This window comes from Bubalus bubalis, chromosome X (genome assembly GCF_019923935.1).
Source record: "Bubalus bubalis isolate 160015118507 breed Murrah chromosome X, NDDB_SH_1, whole genome shotgun sequence".
Lineage (NCBI taxonomy): Eukaryota > Metazoa > Chordata > Mammalia > Artiodactyla > Bovidae > Bubalus > Bubalus bubalis.
Window position 1 is genome coordinate 11181535 of NC_059181.1, and position 24151 is coordinate 11205685.

Sequence of the window (24151 nt, forward strand, 5' to 3'; positions counted from 1 at the left end):
GAAAGTGGAGCGTGAAAAAGTTGGCTTAAAGCTCAACATTCAGAAAACGAAGATCATGGCATCTGGTCCCATCACTTCATGGCAAATAGATGGGGAAACAGTGGCTGAATTTATTTTTGAGGGCTCGAAAATCACTGCAGATGGTGATTGCAGCCATGAAATTAAAAGACGCTTACTCCTTGGAAGGAAAGTTATGACCAACCTAGATAGCATATTCAAAAGCAGAGACATTACTTTGTCAACAAAGGTCCGTCTAGTCAAGGCTATGGTTTTTCCTGTGGTCATGTATGGATGTGAGAGTTGGACTGTGAAGAAAGCTGAGTGCCGAAGAATTGATGCTTTTGAACTGTGGTGTTGGAGAAGACTCTTGAGAGTCCCTTGGACTGCAAGGAGATCCAACCAGTCCATTCTAAAGAAGATCAGTCCTGGGTGATCATTGGAAGGACTGATGGTAAAGCTGAAACTCCAGTACTTTGGCCACCTCATGCAAAGAGTTGACTCATTGGAAAAGACTCTGATGCTGGGAGGGATTGGGAGCAGGAGGAAAAGGGGATGCCAGAGGATGAGATGGCTGGATGGCATCACCGACTTGATGAACATGAGTTTGACTGAACTCTTGGAGCTGGTGATGGACAGGGAGGCCTGGCATGCTGCAACTCATGGGGTCGCAAAGAGTCGGACACGACTGAGGGACTGAACTGAACTGATCTCATCTTATGATAACTTGTTTATATAACTACTTTCTCTATTTTGAGGAGACTCTGTGTGAGTAGTAGGTATATGAATTTGAATATCCTTGAATGTCTCTATATGTTTCAATCATAAATGTCACGTGTTTACTGTTTACCATTTGGAAGTAGACTCCTAAGTAATTGGTAGGAGTTTAAACAGCTGTTTTGGTGGGGAAATTAGGCAGTTTTTCTTACAAAGATTTGCTCTTTAAACTAAAGATTGATCGAGAGAAAGGAAAAAAGTGTTACGAGAAGCAAAATAAAGTCAAAGCTCTATCAGAATAAAATGGCCTTTGGAAGCTACTTTTAAGAGACCATGCTCTCAGAACTTGTGCTGAAGCATATAATATTGCATAATCATAAAGTTATGATAACTCTAGCAACTTTGAGGCTCAAAGAAACCCTTTAGTGAAATACATCATCTAATAGTTTTTTAAATCCATCTATGTTCTCTGAATAGTAGACTCTTATTGCCCATTCTCTTAAGTGGTTATTTTGCTGCATGTAGAATTCTAGGTTGAAGGTTATTTTCCCTCAGCATTTTGAATGTATTACCTTCTTCTTGTCTGGCATTTACTTTTGTTGCTGCTGAGTATTCTGTGAATCTATGTTGTGTTCCTTTGGAGTGACTATATTTTCTCTTTGGTGGCTTTTAAAATTTTATTTTCAGTGTTCTGTTGCAACTTCACTGTGATGGGTCTAGGTATAGACTTAAACTTATTTATTCTAGATGATGATTGGTGTGTACTTTCCATCTGGAAAATCATGTCTTTAATTTTAGAGCACTCTCAGTCATGTCTCTGCAGGTTCTTATTCCTTACTTATTTCTTCTATTTTCTTCTGAAATTCATTAGGTATGTTTCTATGTCTGTCAACACATCTTTTATTTCTAGTCATGGCTTTTCATCTTTTTATGTCATGATCTCTCTGGGTTGGCTGTGGATGAAATCTTTGACTTCCAAACTTATAACTCTTTTTGAGTAACTGTATATGATTCCAGGTTTTATAGTCCATTCTTTTTTATGTCAGTCAGTTCTTGTTTTGCTTTTCCCAATTTGTTTCATAGTTCTCAGTTCCTTTTTGAGATGTATTCCCTACTTTTAACTTTGTGGGTTCTAAATGAAATTATTTTAAAGTTACTTATTTTCAACTTGTTCTGTCTTCATTTTTGTCAGAAGTAAATTCTTAGAGCTGTGTTTTTTCCTTTCATTTTTTATTTTGAAATTTGCTTAACAGTTTTATTTGAAATTGGAGTTTAAATTTCATTCTCATTTCTCCGAGCTCCTCCATTTCTAGCAGTTCAGTGGTGTCTCTGCCAACCATACCCCACAGCCCTGCACCCATGGGCCTCTAGTCTAGGGCTAGTTCTTTTTCTTAAGGTTCAGCACTTCCTTCCAGTACAGATGTCAGGGATTGTGCAGATGATACCAGATGGTGGCTGGTCTCAAGACTGGGCTACGATGTTGTATCTGCTTCTGCTTCCTTTCCTAAGTAGGCAGCCCTGAACACCTTCACAGGCTTCTTCCTGGCTTTGTAGGTTTACAGGTAGTGAAGTGTCACCTTAGTCTCTGGCTTCAGGGAATGATCTTATTATGGGCCCCCTGCCTCATGTGGGGCATTTAAACCCCTTACTTTGCTGTATTTGAGCACTCAGCTCCCTCCACCTACTTCTGAACCCTTAGCCTTGCCTACCAATTTGTGATTTGGCCCCACAAGGATCTTTATCTTGCTGCTGAGTGGGTCTCAGTCTTTAACACTTTTTTGCTTGTGCTGTCATCTATCAATGCATAGCATTTTATGGAACAGAAAGTTGAAGTTCAGAAAGTAGAAGTGAGGTACTTAGAGCCTCATAGCTAGTAAGTAACAGTGCTAGCTTTTGTAGAAGTAGAAAACTGGGAAAGGTTTCTGGGGAGGTGCTTGAAATTTAATGATAAACCTTTAGAGAAAGAGAAAGAAAAAATTATTCATTGCACATCATAAAAAGTAACTATAGATCTGCTAAGCACAAGTTAATATGGATTTTCAGTCGCTGTGCCCATTTTATAAATATGAAGTATTTCCTAACATTAAGCTAAAATGTTTATTTTTAAAGTGCCTTCCCCAGTGCAGACTTATGTTCATCTTTGCCAAAAGAGCTTTCACATTTTGGTCACTGGACCATATTTGGTATAGCAGAAAGCCAAGTGTATTTCATATCCTGCTTTTAAAGAGGGGAAAAAAAGAGGCAGAAGTTTTACATCATAAATAATTATTGTTTATGCATTTCAAAATTGATTTTAAAAGTATACAAACCATTGAGGCTTTGTGATTATTTACTTTATTAATTTATCAAGTACTTACGTATAGTGCTTATGTGCCAGATGCTCTTCTAAGTGCTTTATAAATATTAACTCATTTAATCCTAGCAACCATGTATAGTAGGTTCTGTTGCTGTCCTCAGTTTGCAGATAAGCAAACTAAGGCACAAAGAACTTCAGAAATTTGCCCAGAGCAAGTAAGGCCTGAAGCTGCCATTCTGCCCCAGACTATCTAGACTCTGAGTGCCACCTCCTCCTACTGTGCTCTACTATACAGCCGTGTCTCAGAGTTATTTTCTTAACCTCTCTCTTCTTAACAACAGAGTCGATACATTATCACTGGTACATTTTATATTCTGAAACCTCTTAATAAATTAGCTTCATCCCACCACTAGTAGCTTGTTTTCCTTCTCCTTATTGTGTTTTGCTCGTGATGTTACTGTGAAGGCTTACTATGCTAGCATCACTCCTCTGAAAGATTCCTTAAGTTCATCTACTGAGTTCATCAGGTGTTGATGACAGGTGATGATGAGAGGCCCACACTTGGCTGAGAACTATAGGAACACAAAGGTTGTGATGTGGTCCTTCTCCTTCAGCTCCTTCATTCTCACCCATCGTCTGAAAGCAGTTATGCCTAATGCCCTCCAGCCCATGGTCTCTCATGGTGCATCTATATAACTCTGGCATTTTTTGTGTGTCTCATCTAAACCCATTTCCTCATGCTCTATGGTCAAGGGTTGTAGGTGATAGCTGGACACCATGTTTTGTATAACTAACAAGATAGCCCAGTGTTTGCCCTGGGAGGCAGCTATGCCTGATTTCTAGGTTCCTGAACAATGGAATTCTTATTTCTCTTCTCTGACCCCTATCCCCCACCACACAGTGACAGAAACCAGGAAACACCCCTAAGTGTCAGGGGAGAAGCAAGTGCAGAAGCAGAGCAGGATGGGAGGGTGCCCCCTGTGCTGTGGTGTCTGTCATTAGGAGTGGACAGTGAAGAACACCGAGAGGGCAGGCCTAGGGAGGAAGCCTGACAGAATAGTTAAGAACATGGACTCGGGGTTCAAATCCTCCCTCTGCCTCTTACTGGCTGTGTGTCTTTGGACAAGTTTACTTAGCCTCTCTGTGTCTCATGTCTGTGAAATGAGTATAGTAGTAGTGTCTCCTCTCATAAGGTTGTGATGGTCAAGATCTCTAAAGCACTTACTTAGGATGGTGCCTGGCATATGGTCAGCTCTCACAACAGTGAGCTGTTATAATTATCAGTACAGGCCCAGCGGAGCAGAGGTGGAGTCTAGCTGGCAAACAGAATTACAGACTCAGGACAGCCAGAACTTTGTGACCACGAGCCCAGAATGAGTACCAGACTGAGTTGTGTTAGAATCATTTTCTTTCCCACATCTGTGATTTTTTATGGCTGGCCTACATCAGGGGTCAACAAACTACAATCTGTAGGTGAAATCCACATTTTCATCTTTTACCTTAAATAGTGGAAATGATAAGGAAAAGAATCAGCATAAAGACAGTCCCCCATAAGCTTTTAACCCATCATCTCCTAACATGAAGATTGCGATGCCTATGTCTGTAGTTTACGGCTTTACCTGGAGGACCTTTATCTGACCAAGATACTCTTTCAGACTTCACAAGCAGAACCTTGAGCAAATATCCTTTATTCACCTGACAGCTTCAAAGGCTTGCTGTGAGTGGACCTTCCCAACTCCGTTTCTCAACCATAATTAGAAGAAATTGACTAAGGCCTTGCCTTCAAGGTGAGGAAGAGGGAAAGAAGCCTGTCCTGGGAAAATAGGATGAATGAGTTCTTTCTTCCTGTGTCCTGAATACCCTGCTCTGCTCAGCAAGTTCTGTAGGTATCCCTTACTGGTGTGCTGGTAAATCTCTCTGATGAAAGAAAAAGCTACTATTTGTAGCCATTGCCGACATCCGTGTTGTAAATATTTCCACCATGGATGATTGCAGGCACAGTGGAAGGGCTGTACGTCATCACTGGCTCATTGGTACCAGCCTGCTCTGTTGTAGACAGCTTTACTTTACCACTGAATCTTTGTGTCAGGATTCTCTGTGCCAGGGGATAGGGTTTTTGTTTTTTGTGGAGTTTGTTTGTTTGTTTTTAAATCTAGGGACTGTTCCAGCCCGGTCCCAAAATGTTAGAAACAAGGCCGTGTTTTTGACTAGAAATGAATCTTCCTCCTTGTTTTCATTTGACTTGTGCCACTAGGTGGCACTTTAAGGACATTACAGGAAATTGGCTTTACTGGATTTATTTTTTAACTTCTTATTCAAGTATAATATCTATCAGTAGGTACACATTGAGTGTGCATCTCAGTGAATTTTCACAAGCTCAACACATGTGTTATTGGCACTTATATCAAGGAGCAGAATACTACTGGCACCCAGGAAGTCCCTCTTATGCTATTTTTCAGTTCCAATTCTTATTATTGGGGTTCCCACTGTTCTGACTCCTAACAGCATAGATGAGTTTTACTTGTTTCCTGCCTTATATAAGTGGAACCATAAGTGTATACTCTTGTGTCTGGCCTCTCCTTACATGCTGTTTGTGTGATCCATCCAGATTGTTGTATGCAGTTGTAGATCAATGCTGTATAGTACTTCATTGTGTATGCAAATATATCACTGTTTTCTACTATTGATGGATATTTGGGTGGTTTTCAAATTCTGGCAGTTATAAATAATGCTGCTGTGGATGTTCATGTACGAGTTTTTGAGTGGATGTGTGTTTTCATTTCTCTTGGGTCTGTCCCTAGGAGTAGAATTTCCGGGTCATGCGGTAAGCATATGTTGGCTTTAGTGGATGCTGCCAAATGGTTTTATAAAGTGTACTGATTTATATTCCATCAATAATATTCTCATTTCACTTCTATATCCTCATCAATACGGAGTTTATTTTATGGCTGAGTCCTAACTCTTACATAATTTTTATAGCTACCTCTCTAGCCAGCTATTTCTAATTGAATTTTTTTCTGAAGTCACCTTTCTCTGATGGACCTGGCTCATGCAGGAAGGGCCGTGTCAGCCCCAAAGGGGACATTTATCATAGTCTACATATGAGCTATCAGCAGTTATAAAAAGTGTTATTGAAACCCTCCATCATTAATACAGAGCAATGGAAGTGGGAAAGGAATTCAACATTATAAGTGTGGTAACACATCAAGTGAAGGTAGGACTTTGAGGTGCACTCTCCCGCTCAAGGTTTTCATCTTTTGGCAAGAGGGGGAAATTTCCTTATGTTAACTTCTACTTACAGAAGTAGATCCTGTGCCTGGGAAACCAATGATAATTTTCTTCCTGATCAGGATAGCAGCTGCCATTAGTGAATAGCTACTCTGTTCTTGTGCTTAGCACCCTATTGTTCAGTTGCTCAGTTGTGTCCGACTCTTTGCGACCTCATGGACTGCAATACGCCAGGCCTCCCTGTCCTTCAAAGACAGATGTTTCCCTTAATCTTCACAACACTAGAAGTTAGGTGGATTATCCCCTTTTGCAGATGATGAAGCTGTGGCTCAGAGAGGTTAAGCCAATGTCCAGGTTATGTACCAAGCAAATGCCAAGCCTGGATTTGACTCCACAGTCTGTGCCCTGTACCTGCTCTGCTCTGTGGCACCAGTTAACATGGGATGACGGTTTTGACTTGTGCACTGGAATATGAAGTAGTGTTGGATTCATTACTGGCTCATTGCACACATTGATCAGAGGACCTGCTGTTTGCTGACTTTCAGCTTCAGTACCAGGAAAGCAAGAGTGAAATAAGATGCAGCTCCTGCCTTCCAGCTATCTCTCACAAGCAACTTGGGTCGTGGATTTTGGAAATTGTTCTTACAGAGAACTCAGTCCTCTGGATTCTCTCTCTGAGAGTGACTGAAATGATGGAATTTGTTGTGGCCACTGTGCTGCTGGCCGTTGGTTCTGCAACTTCTATGCCTGGGTTTGACCACATGTTTTTCTGGTGTGTCCTTACCCAGCAGAGATGGGAGTCAGGTTGAATGACACTGAGGATATCAGTAAGATGCTGGAGATCCCTGAGAGGCTGTAGCAGGATTGTTTGCTCATCTGTCTAGAAATTAGCCTCAGCCTTTGTGATTCCATCTTGGGATCTGCCTGGATTCTTGGGAGGTAAATGAAACTTGAGTTTCTTTTTCTAATCTGTCAGTTGCATGAATATTACAACTTTTAAAAAGTCATCAGTTATTCACATGGTAGCAGTTGGTTTTGCAACTAGACTACTTTTTTTTTTAATGAGATTTGATTCTTTTTTGGTTGCAAATCTGACTTTTAAACAAAAGCCTTATTGCTAAAAATTTTTCCCAACTTCAAATATATATTTATTTGTGAAACCATATTGCATATACCACGTATTCCCTCCATGGTAAATGGAGACGAAAACAATTAAGAAACCTACTTAGTTTTTACTGGTGCACCTGTGGCCTTTTCCAGACTAGGACCTTGGAGACTTGGGTTTCTCATTTCTTAACTGAAGAGTTTGGGCCATCAGTGGTCCCTAGTTGGTCTGGGCAGGCTACAAAAAAAAAATCACCCAGGGAGCTTATTAAAATAGAAGTTGTAATGCTCCAGACCTAGGAGATGCTAATTAAAGAAGTCTGGGATAGTATCTAAAAGTCTGTAATTTATAAAAATTCCCCAGATAATTCTCTTGTGCAGCTCTATTTGGGAACCACTGGGCTAGAAGATCTAGAACAGAATGGAGTTGAGAAGAAACTTCTGATATGTTTGAAGATTTAGGTAATAGTTATGTGCCTGGAGCGGGTTCCAGATGGGCAAACTAGTGCAGTTATGATGCAGAGGAAGATTGGAGCCAGACACTGGAAGAACTTTAACCGGCTGAAGGAGTGTGTTGTGTGCCCAGGCCTTAGGGACCCATCGAGGGGCTTTGAAAAAATACGTTTTGATGAGAAGGTGCTTTGCAAGATGAGTTCCTCAGTGGTATGCAGGATGGATTGGACCAGGGGAAAAACCAAAGGCTGGGAAAAGACCCACTGAAGTTTCTGCAGTGGCCCAGGTGAGGGAATGTGATGAACAACTGGTCTCAGACAGGCACCATGGGGCCTTTGTGAGCTCATCTGCAACTGGAACCTGAGTTATTTTGTTTTAAGCTCCTTTAAGAAAAAAAAAATCCATGATTTATCCATGTTCTGTTAATCTGTTTTAACTACCATAAGGAATGATTTTTATTGTGTTTGTGTCCAGGAGGTTTTAAAGGAGCCCAGTAAATAAATTCATGCAGAGAAGTAGTTGGCAGCAGCAATAACAGCTGCTACTGCAGAGAAAGAGGGAGGCAGGAAGGGAGCCCTTTCTCGCCCTGCAGCAATGTCCTCACCCTGCCTCACACTCTTGGCCAGGGCGAGAAGGGGGTGGATGTATGGATGCATGTTTGGCTTGAATGGTGTTTGCCTTTCAAATCAGGTGTAATGGTTTTCCTTTGTTCCTCTAAAACCCAGTCTGTAGGTCAGTGTTTCCCCAAGTGTGTTACACAGGACATTAGTTTTGTTAGGTGGTAATGTGAATTATATGAGAATAAGGAGTTGAAGCCAAATAAGTCTGGGGAACCGCTGGGTTAAACAAAGACAGTGGCTTCCTTTACCTCACAGGAGTTCAAAGCATGTGGTGTGCTGTGTGTTCTCTGGATTTCTAAGAGGGAGAGAGACTGTGCAGTGTTTCCTGACCTTATGTGTAGGATCTTTTCCCCTCCAGGTCAGGGACTGGCAAACTGTGACCCACACACCAAATCTGTCCTGCCACCTGTTCTGTAAATAAAGTCTATTCGGACACAGCCACACCCGTTCCTTGTATTTTCTATACCTGGTTGTGCACTCAGCAGCAGAGTTGCAGGTTGGCAGCAGAGACCTGGGGAGAAGGCAAAAGCACCCCACTCCAGTACTCTCGCCTGGAAAATCCCATGGAGAGAGGAGCCTGGTGGGCTGCAGTCCATGGGGTCGCTAAGAGTCAGGCACGACTGAGTGACTTCACTTTCACTTTTCACTTTCATGAATTGGAGAAGGAAATGGCAACCCACTCCAGTGTTCTTGCCTGGAGAATCCCAGGGATGGGGGAGCCTGGTGGGCTGCCGTCTATGGGGTCATACAGAGTTGGACACGACTGAAGTGACTTAGCAGCAGCAGAGACCTGGAGACCCAGAGACCGAATGACCTGGACAACTGAAAATATTTACTATTTTGGCTCTTTACAGAAAAAGCTTGCTAATCTCTCCTCTAAGAAATTCATGAAACTGGTGTTACCTTGGAACCCGGATTGGATGGGTGGTTCTAGCACTGCTTTGTGATGAATCTGCTTAGTTTTTTTTTTTTTCAGCTATTGTGTGGCCATATTTCTTTGCTGTTGCTTTAAACTGTTTCCTCTCTGAACCATTTGCCCATTGTCTAAGATGGAAGCCAGGATTCCGTGTGTCACTGTTCTTTCCTTTCACTTCCCACATTCCACCAATCTCCAAGGAGGTATCCGGTCTCCAGTCCAAATAGCTCTCAAAGCTGTCTATCTCCACTCTCACCAGACTGGTTTGAATGACCGTTGTCTTTTGTCTTGTTTTCCTCTTTAGTCTTCTAACTGAGTTCCCTCCCCCCATTATGGGTCTCTTCCAATCTGTTTCACTCAGCATATTCAGAATAATCCTTCTAAAACACCAAATCTTGTCAGATTACTTCCCTACCTAAAATCCCTTGTTGACCTCTGTGACCCCCAGGATAAGCTTTAAATCCTCAACATGGATGTACCAACCAAGGTGTAGTCAGGAAAACAGAAACCACTCTAGGTATTTCACACTGGAAGAGATTTCATGCACAGAATTAGGTACTTACAAAAAGAATTAGATGTGCTAGAGGAGTGGAGGTGGGTGAAGGCCAATGCTATCAGGTTTACCACAACTTTTAGGAAGCGTAGCTATTCTAAGAACTGAAGGAAACAGCTGGAAATGCTCAGGCTGTCTGCAGCACCAGAGTCATGATTTGCAGGGAAATGCCTGAGTCCATCCATGGCAAGATACTCTGACTCCTGAAGCCTATGCTTTTCTGCCCACCACTGTCAGAGGAGCAGTAATATGGTTTGTTTTTTCTTATTTCTTTGATTTCATGTGAGTGACTCTCAGTGGCAGCAAGGAACTGTGTTGAAAGGAGATTTTATAAATGCAGTTCCCAGGCTCCGATCCCCTTCAGTGCAGGGAAGAGCTTAGTCATGGGGAATGGCGCTGAGTGGCTGATAAAACAAGCCAGGACAACAATCTGTAAGACCACGTGTGGTCTACTTCACTGTCCTTCTCCAGCTTCAACTTTCCCATTTTTCTCCACTGTTCACACTTGTTCCACTCTACTAGACCACAAGTCCCAGACATACTGGAATGTTTTTTAAGAGACCTAAAATAATGTACATTTATATCTCAAAGTTTCTATGAGTTCAAGATTCAGGAGAAACTAATCTGGGTGATTCTGGTGCAGGGTCCCTCATTAGGCCATAGTCAAGATGTCAGCTGTGACAGAAGTCATCTGGAAAGCTTGACGGGGCCTGAAGGATTCACTTCTAACATGGCACACTTACATGTCTATTGGCAAGAGGCCTCACTTCCTTCTTTGTGGGCCTCTCCACAAGGCTCTCTGAGTGCTTCAGGACATGGCAGCTGGCTTCTCCCAGAAAAGTTTATTCAAGAAAGAACCCAAGGAGAAACATACTAGAATGCTTTAACTCCCCTCTTCCAGGAGCACATTGCCTGGTGTCTCAGGTCAGGTTGCCTAAAAGCAGAGCTCGAGATGAGGATTCTTGGAAAGTGGCACATCAGATGTATAAAATAATTATCTGTCTAATTGAATAAGTGAATGATCCCTTCTTCTGGTGGAGAATCCAAATGCTTAGCCTCCCTGGGCCTATGTCCCTTTCTGGGGAGCCAGCTGAGCAGAGCCCATGTTGTCCCATCACAGCTCCTCAGTAGTTCTCAACATCCTAAGTGGCAGCACCTTCCAAGTCCATGTGACCTGTCCAAGTTTTTTTGTTGCAAAAGCAGAATGAAAAAATATTTTTCTTTTTTTCTTAATATATAAATTTTATTGAAGTATAGTTGACTTACAGTGTTTCAGATGCACAGCAAGGTGATTCAGTTATACATAGACACATATATTATTTTTGAGATTATATTCCATTATAGGTTATTATAAGATAATGACTATAGTTCCCATTATACAGTAAGCCCCTGTTGATTGTTGCATCTCTATTATTTTAAATTAGAAATCTAGCATTCTATTCATACTGTCAAACAAGTAGAATCAATGTCATAAAATTTTTAGTTGGGCAAAAATTCACATTTTCTAAAGCTTTTCTACTACACTTGATAAAGGCTTGAGAAAGAACATCAAAAAAAGAAGAGATGGAGAAATTGGAAAATATAAACTGAATGAAATGGGAGCACCGAATATGAAATAGAAAAAGTGAAACAAACTAGATAAAAGTGAAAGATCATCATATAGTCCAGTTGTTTTTAAACATAGCTGCTGATTTGAAACATATCTGGAGCTTTGGAGAAAAAAAGTGATACCTGGGCATTTGTATTTTTCAAAAAGTTCCAAGATAATTCTGATATACATCTGAATTTTAAAAAGTGATTACAGATTTTTCTATTAAATGGTGGTTTTGGTGATATAGAATTCTATTATTTTTTCTGTTGACCAATCATGGTATAATGGTATTAAGTCAGTAATAGCTACATAATCACTAGTAAAAGATGTTTATCAGTTTTCACAATTAATAGCCAGATAAAAAATAAAAGATAATTGCAAGCCATAATGGGAACATGGTTAACCTAAACAGTATAAAATAATTACACACAATTTTGGGGGTCAAACGGAGTGATGTGGTAAGTGAAAGTGCATGCATGTACATGTTTTCATCTACCCAGCCAGTCTATGTCTTTTGGTTGGTGCATTTAATCCATTTACATATAAGGTAATTATGAATATATGATCCTATTAACATTTTCTTAATTGTTTTGGGTTTATTTTCCTTGTCTTGTGTGTCCTGCCTAGAGACATTTGTTTAGCATTTGTTGTAAAGCTGGTTTGATAGTGCTGAATTCTCTTAACTTTTGCTTGTCTGGAAAGCTTTTGATTTTTCCATCAAATCTGAAGGAGAGGCTTGCTGAGTAGTGTTTTCTTGGTTGTAGGCTCTTCCTTTGCATCACTTTAAATATATCATGCCATTCCCTTCTGGCTTGTAGAATTTCTGTTGAGCAATCAGCTGATAACCTTATGGGAGTTCCCTTGTATGTTATTAATATTTGTCGGTTTTCCCTTGTTGCTTTTAATATTTTATCTTTATCTTTAATTTTCATCATTTTGATTACTATGTGTCTCAGTGTGTTCCTCCTTGGGTTATATCCTGCCTGGGACTCTCTGTGCTTCCTGGACTTGGTTGACTTTTCCCATGTTAGGAAAGTTTTCAGCTATCATGTCTTCAAATATTTTCTCAAGTCCTCTCTCTCTCTCTTCTCCTTCTGGGACCCCTATTATGTGAATGTTGGTATGTTTAATGTTTTCCCAGAGGTCTCTTAGGCTGTCTTCATTTCTTTGCATCCTTTTTTCCATATTCTGTTCTGGGGCAGTGATTTCTACCATTCTGTCGTCCAGCTCACTTATCTGTTCTTCTGCCTCAGTTATTCTGCTGTTGATTCCTTCTAGTGTATTGTCCATCATTTTTTGTTCTTTAGTTCTTATAGGTCTTGGTGAACGTTTCTTGCATCTTCTCCATTCTGTTTTGGAGATCCTGAATCATCTTTACTATCATTATTCTGAATTCTTTTTCTGAAAGGTTGCTTATCTCCACTTCATTTAGTTGTTTTTCTGGGGTTTTATATTATCCCTTCATATGGGACATAACTCTCTGCTTTTTCATCTTGATTAACTTTCTGTAATGTGGTTTTGGTTTTAGCTGCTGTGGGATTGTGGTTCTTCTTGCTTTTTCTGCCTGCCCTCTGGTGGATGAACCTAAGAGGCTTCTGTAAGCTTCTTGATGGGAGGGATCAGTGCAGTTCAGTCATTCAGTCTTATCTGACTCTTTGCAACCCCATGGACTGCATCACTCCAGGCTTCCCTGTCCATCACCAACTCCCAGAGCTTACTCAAACTCATGTCCATCAAGTCGGTGATGCCGTCCAACCATCTCATCCTCTGTCGTCCCCTTCTCCTTCTGTCTTCCATCTTTCCCAGCATCAGGGTCTTTTCCAATGAGTCAGCTCTTTGCATCAGGTGGCCAAAGTATTGGAGCTTCAGCATCAGCCCTTCCAATGAATATTCAGGACTGATTTCCTTTAGGATTGACTGGTTTAATATCCTTGTAGTTCAAGGGACTCTCAAGAATCTTCTCTAACACCACAGTTCAATTCTTTGGTTTCTTTATGGTCCAACTCTCACATCCATACATGACTGCTGGAAAAACCATAGTTTTGACTAGATGGACCTTTGTTGGCAAAGTAATGTCTGTGCTTTTTAATATGCTGTCTAGGTTGGTCATAGCTTTTCTTCCAAGGAGCAAGTGTCTTTTAATTTCATGTCTGCACTCACCATCTGAAGTGATTTTGGAGCCCAAGAAAATAAAGTTTGTCACTGTTTCCATTGTTTTCCCGTCTGTTTACCATGAAGTGATGGGACCCGATGCCATGATTTTAGTATTTTGAATGTTGAGTTTTAAGCCAGCTTTTTTCACTCTCCTCTTTCACTTTCATCAAGAGGCTCTGTTCAGGGCCATTCTAGTTAGTCGCATCTGGCTGTTCACCCAGCTTGCAGCTGGATTGTCACTTTTGCCTGAGTCTTGGTCACCCACAAGGCCAGCTGTTCCTATAGGCTCCACATGTCCTTGGCAGAGTCCTTATTCCCCTGAAGCCTGTTTGCCCACTCATTTTTCTGCCTTTCCACTAGACTTCAAGCTCCTCATCGGCAAGGTCTGGGGCTTATTCATCCTTAAACACTGGTTCTAGTACATGCCCTGCCTGTCATGGCTGTTGGATAAATATTTCTTGACTGAATAACACTCAGGGCCAAGAGTGCTGGAAGCTATATAGCGTAGTGGTCACAGCCCAGTTTTGGGACCTGAAGCCTGGTTTCACACTCTGCTATTTCTATGATCTTGGGTATTCCTTGCCTTCTAGATCCTCAATTTCCCCTCTGCTTCTTAGGGCTGTGATGATGAATGCAATAATCCATGCAAAACACTTAGAGCAACATGTGACACATAGCAAGGTTTTGGTGGTTCATAGTATACATTTATTAATAACAGTAACAGCAATGGTAATAATACAGTTAGCCTTAATGGAAAGGAAAAAGCTATAAGAAAAAATTGGAACTAGAAATCAGGCATGTTGAGTGCCTGCATCATGGGTTTTGAAGAGGCAGGGAGTGGGAGTGCATTGGGCACCAAGGATCCAGGGCAGGCAGTGGAAGTGTAGGAGCAGATGGGCTTACTCTGGGAAAGAGTGAACAGGGAGGGAAAAATGGAGCAGGAGAACCCCAAACCCCACATCTGAGGGATAAGAGGAGCCATAATAGGAAGAGAGAATGATTCCAAGTAGGACACTGTGGCTCATCAGATGCTAGGGACAGGAGCTTTACAAATGGAGACAAGAGTGCCGAGCTAGACATTGGTCTCTGAAGACTAGAGGCAGCTGGGATGTGCTGAGGGCAGTTGGCAGGAGAGGTGGAGAGGAGTAGGGTCAGAGGAATGAAGAAGTGGGGCTCCAGTAGAGCTTGGAGAGGGCCCAGTTAGTGATGAAGTGGGTGTGCTCAGGCCACAGCTTGTGTGCTGCAATGTGTTTCTGTGATGCAGATTAGCTTGTGAGTCTATAGAGGACTAATAACGTGGAGGTCATATTGGTTCACATGTTAACATTTTGCATCACTGGCTAATAGCTGCTGAAAACCAAAGACTCTAGTAGCGCCAAATGTAGCAAGCCTGGGAGATAGGGAGCTGCACGGAGTGTCCCTGCTCCCTGGGCTCTGCCACTGGGCTGTGTGGCCGCACTGTCTTGCAGGCCTTTGGGGCCATTCCTCCCCAGTCTTTGTGTTTTTATTCACAGACTCCATATCCCTCAGCAGCCAGAATCCTTTTGTTTTCTCCCTCCACCATGCTTACACTTCTCCTTTTTTTTTTAAAAGGTAAACAGTCGTATCTACTAGTGTTTCTTTATCAGAAATTGAATATAAAAAATTTCAGTGCTTTTTATTATAATTATTGTTTTTCTTAGTGCTTGAGTTGAAATTTTAATTTCTTTCCCCTACTTTTCCACTAGGCCTTGTTATTTTTAGTTTGCACTTTCAGAGCATTAGTTTTTAGTAATACATACATCCAATTATAGAAGACATTCCTCTTACTCCTTTTCCTAAGACTGAACAGTGCTGGGAGGAGAGATGGGAGGGAATAGCAGGATCTAGAGAAAGTTTTCTCAAGGATTGCCAGACTTGACTATCCTTGGCTGTCTCCCCTTAGTAACTATTTTCCTAAGCTCTCTTTACTACATATTTAGGTGGTTATGTTTTTTCATTTTTTTTCCTTTCTGTGATCTTTTGCTACAGTCTGAACAAGCATCTGAGGCTGAGGTGCATCCCCAGCTGAACAGGGCCCCCTCTCAAGCTGCAGAAAGTAGTCCAACAAAGAAGGTAAGGCCAGTATGAGGACATTACTGTGATGGCCTTGTGACCCCTCCCCTAGGCTGCTTGCCTCTATTAGCCAAGAGACTTAAAGTTTTCATGCCCTGACATGATGTTTATGATCCAGATTTCCTTGAATCTGGGTTCTTTGTGAAGATTAGGGTCCTGATGATTCCTGGGCTCCACCTTGATGTCTCTGACAGTTTGTACTTCCGTCTTCAACCTCTAATCTAAATATGGTGGCATTGCTTTTGTCAAGACCAAGAGGAGCAATGGGGAGGGCCCTTAGCAGGACCCTGCACCCTACTAAACCTCGAGGAGTGCCTAGGGGGGCCTGGGTGGTCTCCCCTTTCTAGTCTTTGTGCCACAGTTTACCTTGCCCACTGTGTCACCAAGTCCCAGTGCATTTGCTCACTCACTCACCATGTTCTCCATTCAGCTTCTCCCCCTCCTCTCTTCTGCCCCATTTTCTCAGGCCCTCCTCCCATCACAGAGCATGTGCCTATGCTTGGGAGGACAGATGGGGTACGGCCTCCAAGAAAGCAGGCTAGCTGCCTCCTTCCAGAAGACACAGTGGCTCACCAGCTTGGCTTGATGTAGGAGCTGGGGGTAGGAGAATGAGGAGTTTATGATGAAGACCTCTACAAACTTTAAAACTTAGAACTTATTTAGAACATATTCCCCAAAGCCCCAAAGTAAGGCAAGAGAGAATTTTGTCTTTAGTAAGGGAAGGCCTCGTGATGTGAGATGCACACAGCATTTAAAAAAGAAAGGAGAGGAGGTAAAGAGGGCACCTGATTCCTGTGTCCTTCTAGGTAATAAAAAGGTAATAGGCTGCAAACATGGGGAAAAAAAAAAAAAAGAGAAGGAAAGGCCCCTGGAATCTGATGGTCCCTCCAGGTCTTGCTAAGCCACAAATCATCCATGTGTCCTTGGATGTGGAGTTTCAATACAGCGCATGACTGACTGTGGGGACAGGCCAGGAGGAACATAAGGGCATTGACAAGATGAGTGGCATTTACTTGTTTAACTTTTTTTTTTAATCCACAGGAGATACCATATTCTCAGCCCCCATCAAAGCCCATCCGTAGGAAATTCCGACCTGAAAATCAAGCTACAGAAAATCAAGAACCTTCTACCACTGTAGGCGGGCCAGCTTCTGTAGCAACCGTGAAACCCCATCCAGCAGTCCAAAAGTAAGTAGAACGGATAAATGAGCACATAGTCAGAACTTTCATTTTAATCTGCATATTCTTATGTAAATGTAAACTTATGTTTACACTCAACCCCTTGGACTGGTGTGATTTTAATGGTTATAGTCTTACCTCACTCATTCCTGTGATAGTATTACAGTCTCCCAGTCATGTAGAAAGAGGATTTCTAAGCAATAAGACTTAACCTCCCAAGGGGTGTGTGAATCACAGGCTGGGGTGTATTTCAGATTGGTTTGATTTCCTTCCCCTCCTCTCTCCTCTTCCTTTCCTTCCCACCTTTTTTGCTCGTTTTGGCCTGTGTTTTCCTGGGAAGAAGACAGTACTATAAATGACATTCCCCTCTTTACCTGTCTTATCTCATGTCCCCCTGATGCATGTGACCAGCTTCAAGACCCTCAGACCCGACTTTGAGTAGGTGCAGCATGTGACTCCTTTGCATTCCCATGAAGAGATTCTGTTGCTGAGCATCTCAGCACAGAATGGTCACATGCAGCGCCTTTAAGATATCTTTCTGTAGCTGAAGAGAGGGTAGGGACACCTGTGGACATGGTCAGGGACCAAAAAAACCATCGTCTGGACAAGCCATCCTTCTCCAGAAGACTTTGACTTTAAGAAGAACCCATCACTTGCCTCAGTGAAATTGAGTGAGGGCAGAAATTGAGGGCAGAAACCTGCTGCTATGTGTGACTTCAAGTGAGCCTGACTAGTCACTAACACAGATGCTTGGGATGTGTCATAACACCGCTCCTTACAGGTCTCAGGGTCTGCTGCAGAGTTTCTCCTGCTTACACTGTTATAGAAAGAAAAGTAACAGGTTCTGTGGGTGCAGCTTGCTGATGAAGTCAGTCTTCATTCTGAATCTGTGCAGCACTCTTCTTTAGGTGATAGCTTTGGGGTATTTTTTTCCCAAATGGACAGTTCCCTAGTGGTATTAGTGCATCAAGGAAGTATATTTTATCCTTAATGGTCCCTGAGAGCTTTGGCCATCTTCCAGCCACCCTCCAGTCTAGAGGATGGATCTTAGAGATACAAACGTGTAAACTTTCTTTGATGTTCTCCCCAACTTTTCATGGTAATCTGTACTTCACATCAGTGCTGGCTCTGTGACAGCTGAGTGGTGGCTATGACATCCTCCAAAGTAGATGGGAGGGCCACTGGTGGAGTTCACACAGAAATCTTTGTCTTTTTTTTCATCTTTTTTAAAAAGCAACCTTATTTAGATGCGTTTCATGTAACATCCAATTCACTCTTGTAAGCGTACACTTCAGTGGTTTTTAGTATATTTATATAGTTGTACACTCATCATAACAGTCTAATTGTAGAACATTTTCATCACCCCTAAAAAGAGATTCTGTGCCCATTAGCACTTTCCACTCCCACATCCCAGGCAACCATTGTCTATCAATACTTTCTGTCTTTATAGATTTGCGTATTCTGGCTATTTCATTTAAATGGAGTCATATAACATATGGCCTTTTGTGACTGTCTTTTTTTACTTAGTATCATGTTTTAAGGTTCATCCATGTTGTATAATAAGTCAGAACTTAATTTTTTAAAACTGCTGATTAATGTTCCATTATATGGATATATACCACATTTTATTCACCCATTCATCAGCTGATGGACATTTGGGTTGTTTCCACTTTACAGCTAATAAGAATAATGATGCTGTGAATATTTATGTGCAGATTTTTGTGTGGACTGATATTTCCATTTGTCTTGAGTATTTATACTTAGGAATCAAATTGCTGGGTCATTGCTGGGTCATTTGGTAACTTTGGGTCATTGCTGGGTCATTTGGTAACTTTGGGCTTCCCTGTCTCAGCCGGTAAAGAATTTACCTGCAATGCAGGAGCCCTGGGTTTGATCCCTGCATCGGGAAGATCCCCTGGAGAAGAAAATGGCAACCTACTCCAGTATTATTGCCTGGAGAATTCCATGGACAGAGGAGCCTGGTGGGCTGCAGTCCCTGGGGTTGCAAAGAGTCAAGCATGACTGAGCAACTCATACTGGACTGGACTGATGGTAGCTTTGTGTTTAACAGTTTGAGAACCTTCCATACTGTTTTCCAGAGTGGCAGTGTCTATTGCATTTTACAATCCTACCAGTAAAGTATGAGGTTTCCAGATTTTCCTCTTCCTTACCAACACTTGTTATTTGATTTTTAGGGTTTTTATCATAGCCATCTTAGTGGGTGTGAAATGGTGTCTCATGGTTTTGATTTTTATTTCCTTAATGAACAGTGATGTTGAGCATCTTTACATGTGCTTATTGGCCATGTGTATAACTTCTTTGGGAAAATGTCTGCTTATATTTTTTGCCCATTTTTACTTGGATTACTTATCTTTTAATTTTTGAGTTATGAGGTCTTTATATACTCTGGATATAAATCCCTTGTCATATATATGATTTGCAAATATTTTCTCCCGTTCTGTGCATTGTCTTTTTCCTTTCATAATGACACTATTTGAAGCACAATATTTTTAAGTTTGATCAAGTTTATCTAATGTTTTTCTTTTGTCCCTTGTGCTTTTGCTTTCATATCTAAGAAACCATTGCCCATATCAAGTTCATGAAGATTAGTTCCTGTGTTTGCATCTACAAGCTTTATAGTTTTAGCTCTTATATTGAGCCCTATGGTCTATTTTGAATTCATTTTTCTGTACAGTGTGATGAAGGGGTCCAGCTTCATTCTTTTGCATATGGATTTCCAGTTGTCCCAGCAGCATTTGTTGAAAAGAGGCATTTGTTTTATCTGCTTGTTCAGTCACCATCCCTCACCATGATATTCTTTCACTAGTTAGGTGAGCTCACGGGGTCAGGGCGAGAGAGGCTAGCACCCACCAGCAACACAAATAGTGCTATAAATGTCAGGTATCTAAGCTTTGCCATAAGGGAACTGTATAAGACTTATTTCAGGTCCCAGACCAGTTCATTTTAGAGTGATAAGGAGCAACTTAACACTCATAATTTTTTAAGACCTGGAGAGAGGACAGCCAGACACATAATGGTTAGTCTGTATAGTCCTTTATCGGTTAGGGTTCTGGGAGAGAATTAAGCTCTGATGCCCTTAAACATCTGTGGTATGTAGTAAGTTAATCTCTCTCCAGTGCATTTAGAGTGGTTGTTATTATATACCATCTTTGGGAAAATTGAGAAAAGAGTCACAAAGCAAGTTGCAAAATGGTCATCAGCTTTTGGGGAAATTAACATTAGAAGTGACCTATTAATAAGAAACAAATTCTGCTTCAGATACCATCATTGTCTACTCCATATAGGAGAGAGGAACGAATAAAATATTCTCTCCAAGTGAGCTTCTGAGTCCAGGTTATAAGTAATAAACAGCTCTTAGATTGTGTAGTCATTAATGAACTGCCTATAAGGACAGAAGTGGGGTTTTCTTAGAAATAATTTGGCTTGATTGTCTTTTCCCGTATTTTGTTTATCTGCTAAGGATGGATTTTGGGAAAATAGAATTGTTTGAACAGTTTAGAACTAGAGGGTGTTGTGTGGCAATACTGTGACCGAACCTGTGCCAGCTTCTGTGGCCTAAGTTCTTCTCTGAAACCCCAGGAGGTGTCCTGTGGCACCCCAGGGCATTCCAGGGAGCTTGCGTGGTAGGGTCTGCTTGCCTGCATGAAGTTCTTGGTGTGGTTGGGATTCTGTTTCCCTTCTCTCTTCGTGTTTGTCAACAGTGGAATGAATATCTGTGGGATTGATGATTGGCATCTCTAATGGAAACCTACCATTTCCAAGAAGAGAAAAGGCAATAAAAACTCACTTCTTAGAAGCTGTACTCAGAATTCCATGGGAGAAAGCAGGGTCCAGGGTGAAGGCTAAGAAGATTTTTCTTATCTAGAGATCCCAGTTTATATTCCTTCAAACAGTGGTTCAGCTGATTGAAAAAAAAAAATGAGGTAACAGTCACTGAAATAACAAAGAAACTTACTTTCTTATGTAGAAGTCTGAGTTGGTGAGTGGTCCAGAAGCATACCTGTCCAGAACCTGGGTCCCTTCTGTCATCTTGTTTCAGATCCTATGAGGGTTGCCTTTATCCATAGGGTTTGGAGGTGGCTCACCTCTAACATGTTCATGTTCCAGGTCCCAGAAAGGGGAAAAGAACAAATGGAGAGAAAATAAGTTACTTTTAAGGACATCATCATTTCTCTTGGATACCTTTCACCTAGATTTAGCCATATGGCCTCACCTACTTGCAAAGAAGACACAGAAATGCGGCTAGTTTCTAATTGTATGGCCATGTGCCTAGCTCAAACTGAGGAGGAGATGCTGCTGAAAACAGGAAGGCACAGAATATGATTGGAGGACAGTCTGCCACATAACCTTCAATGTACAAGCCTCACAGTGTACAGTTCTAAACTGAGAGATTGCCTGATGAACAACAGCAGCAGGTAAAAGAAACGCCTCACTGTTACTCCCTTATTTTCCTCCTTGGAAACCAGGCCAGTTAGAGCCCAGCCTGGAGCAGTGAGTAACAAGGTTAGGAGAACCTAGACAGACTCTAGAAGCAGGTCTTAAGAGGTGAGGCAAGTTGGATGCCTTTGCTGAACTCTTGAGAGGTTTTTGAAGCTGGATCCTGTCTTTGCATTATGCAGGGCTCATTTGGTGACAAAATATAAAGAGCAACTTGAGCTAGCAAAACCGTGTTCATTATTATAAGAATACAGGGGTGACTCATTGAACCCAGGGACATGGATGGATTGGGGGAGAGGACCATATTTCTATTGGCCTTCCTCCTGATTCATCTCTATTTTCTGACATTTTTATCTGTGAAATCTTCTCAACCACCTTCAGCTCCAGATATTACATTCTCATTGTGCAGGGCCTAGGCTAAACCAAACTCTTAACTGTAACCCACATCCCTGGGAGAGAGAATCTGGCAAACTTAGCACAGGCTAGCATCTGTTCACGTGTGAAAACAGAACTGACTGTTTCATGGAACAAATAGGACTGTCTGCCTGGGGCCTATCCCTATAGAGGAGGGGAAGGGGATGGAGACAATTCCCAGAGAAGGGAAAACTGTTATAAGCTGGCACACTTAGCATGGTAGTTGTTTAAGTAGAGGCATCCAGCTCTGATCAAGATGTATTTTCATAAAAAATTTTATTTTATAATAATTATGGACTCATAGAAGATTAAAAAATAGTACAAAGAAATCTTGTGTATTTTTAATGTAGCTTCTCTCAGTGGTTACATTTTACCTACCTTATAGTAAAATATAAAAAACAGGAAATTGACGTTGGGACAGTACATATGTATAGTTCTATGCTATTTTATCACATTTGTATGTCTTGTAACCACCACTGTAATCAAGATACAGGAGTCACCCCTACCTCATCCTCTTTTCTACTCTTTACCTGTGGTAACCACTGATTGGTTTCCTGTCTCTATAATTTTGTCATTTTCAGAATGTTATACATATAGAATCACACAGCATGTGTCCTTTTGAGCTTTGCTTGTTTTCTCTCAGCATAATGCCCTTGACATCTAAGCTGTGTAAATCAATACTGCTAAGAAGTATTCTACGCTATGTATGTACCAGTCTGTTTAGCCGGTCACCTATTCAGAGACCTTTTGTTTGTGTCTAGTTGTTGAGTATTACAGATAAAGCTGTTGTGAGCATCTGTATACAGGTTCTTGTGTATACATATGTTTTCATTTCTCTGTAATAAATGTCTAGGAGTGTGATTGTTGGGTTGAGTGCTAAATGTATATTTAGTTTTTAAAGAAACTGCCAAGTTGTTTCCCAAAATGACTGTACCATTTTATCTTCCCACCACCAATGTACAAGATTCAGTGTCTCCACATCCTCACTAGCTTTTGATACTGTCACTTAAATTTAAAATTTAGCTGTTCTAATAGGTGTGTAGCGCTATCCCACGGTGGTGTTAATTTGCATTTCCCTAATAGCTAGAGCATCTTTTCATGTATTTGCCATCACGTGTCCTCTTTGGTTACTTGTCTTTTCATCACGTTTGCCCATTTTCTAATTGAATTGTTTTTTAACATTGAGTTTTGAGAGTTCTTCGTATATTCTAAATATAGATCAGTTGTTACATCTGTGGTTTGCAAATGTTTTCTCTCAGTCTGTGGGTTATCTTTTCATTCTCTTAAAAGAGTCTTTTGCAGAGCAAAAGTTTAAAATTTTTTATGAAGTCCCAACTTACTGATTTCTTTTCCTTTTATGGATTGTGCTTTTCTTGTCACCTCTAAAATCTCTTCACCAAGCTCTAGGTCCTGATGATTTTCTCTTGCATTTTCTTCTAAAAATTTTATAATTTTACACTTTACATTTAGGTTGGTGATCCATTTTGTGTTAATTTTTATATAAAGTTTGAGATTTGGGTCAAGATTCATTTTTTGGCCTATGGATATTGAATTGCTTCAGCACTTTAATTGAAAAGGCTGTTCTTTTTCCATTGACTTGCTTTTGCTCATCTATCAAAAATAAATAATCTGTACTAGTGTGAATCTCTTTCTGGGTTCTTTATTCTATTCCAATGATCTATGTGTCTTTCACTCTGCCAATACCACACAGTCTTGATTGCTATCTTTATTACTTTACCACTTGATACTATAGCTATATAATAAGTCTTCTGTTTTTCCCACTTTGTATTTTTCAAAATTGTTTAGCTATTCCAATTCCTTTGACTTTCCATTTAATTTTAGAATACTTTTGTCTTGAGCTGAAAGATCTTGCTGGGATTTCCATGCTGCTGCTGCTAAGTCACTTCAGTCGTGTCCGACTCTATGCGACCCCATAGACGGCAGCCCACCAGGCTCCCCTGTCCCTGGGATTCTCCAGGCAAGAGTACTGGAGTGGGGTGCCATTACCTTCTCCGGGATTTCCATGAGAATTATGTTAAACCTTTATGTCAATCTGGGAAGAGTTGACATCTTTACTGTGTTGAGTTTTTCAATCCATGAACATATATTTCTCCATTTACTTAGATCCTATTTATTTCTTTCATTTGTGTTGTATATTTTCAGCATGTAAGTTCTATATATGTTGTGGTATATCTAAGAATTTCAATGAGTCTTTATAAATAAAATTATAAAAATCTACATTAGTTTACCTGATCATGTGATTCTCTTTTTCACCTGTTAAAGTAATGAATTATATTGATTGTTTTTGAATATTGAATCAGTCTTACATCCCTGGAATAACTCCTCTTGGTCATGATTTATAATTCTTTTTTATATTG

The 24151-nt window shown here is 40.9% G+C and overlaps 1 protein-coding gene across 2 annotated transcripts in view; it reads left to right on the top strand.

The window, feature by feature from the left end:
- REPS2 (RALBP1 associated Eps domain containing 2) overlaps positions 1 to 24151 on the top strand; it is a 238584-nt gene that overhangs the window by 193981 nt on the left and 20452 nt on the right. For both annotated transcript variants that reach the window (XM_025275803.2, XM_025275804.2), the window contains exons 15-16: positions 15640 to 15723; positions 16765 to 16910. In XM_025275803.2, the coding sequence (XP_025131588.1) occupies positions 15640 to 15723; positions 16765 to 16910 (230 nt within the window). The remainder of the gene's footprint in view (positions 1 to 15639; positions 15724 to 16764; positions 16911 to 24151) is intronic.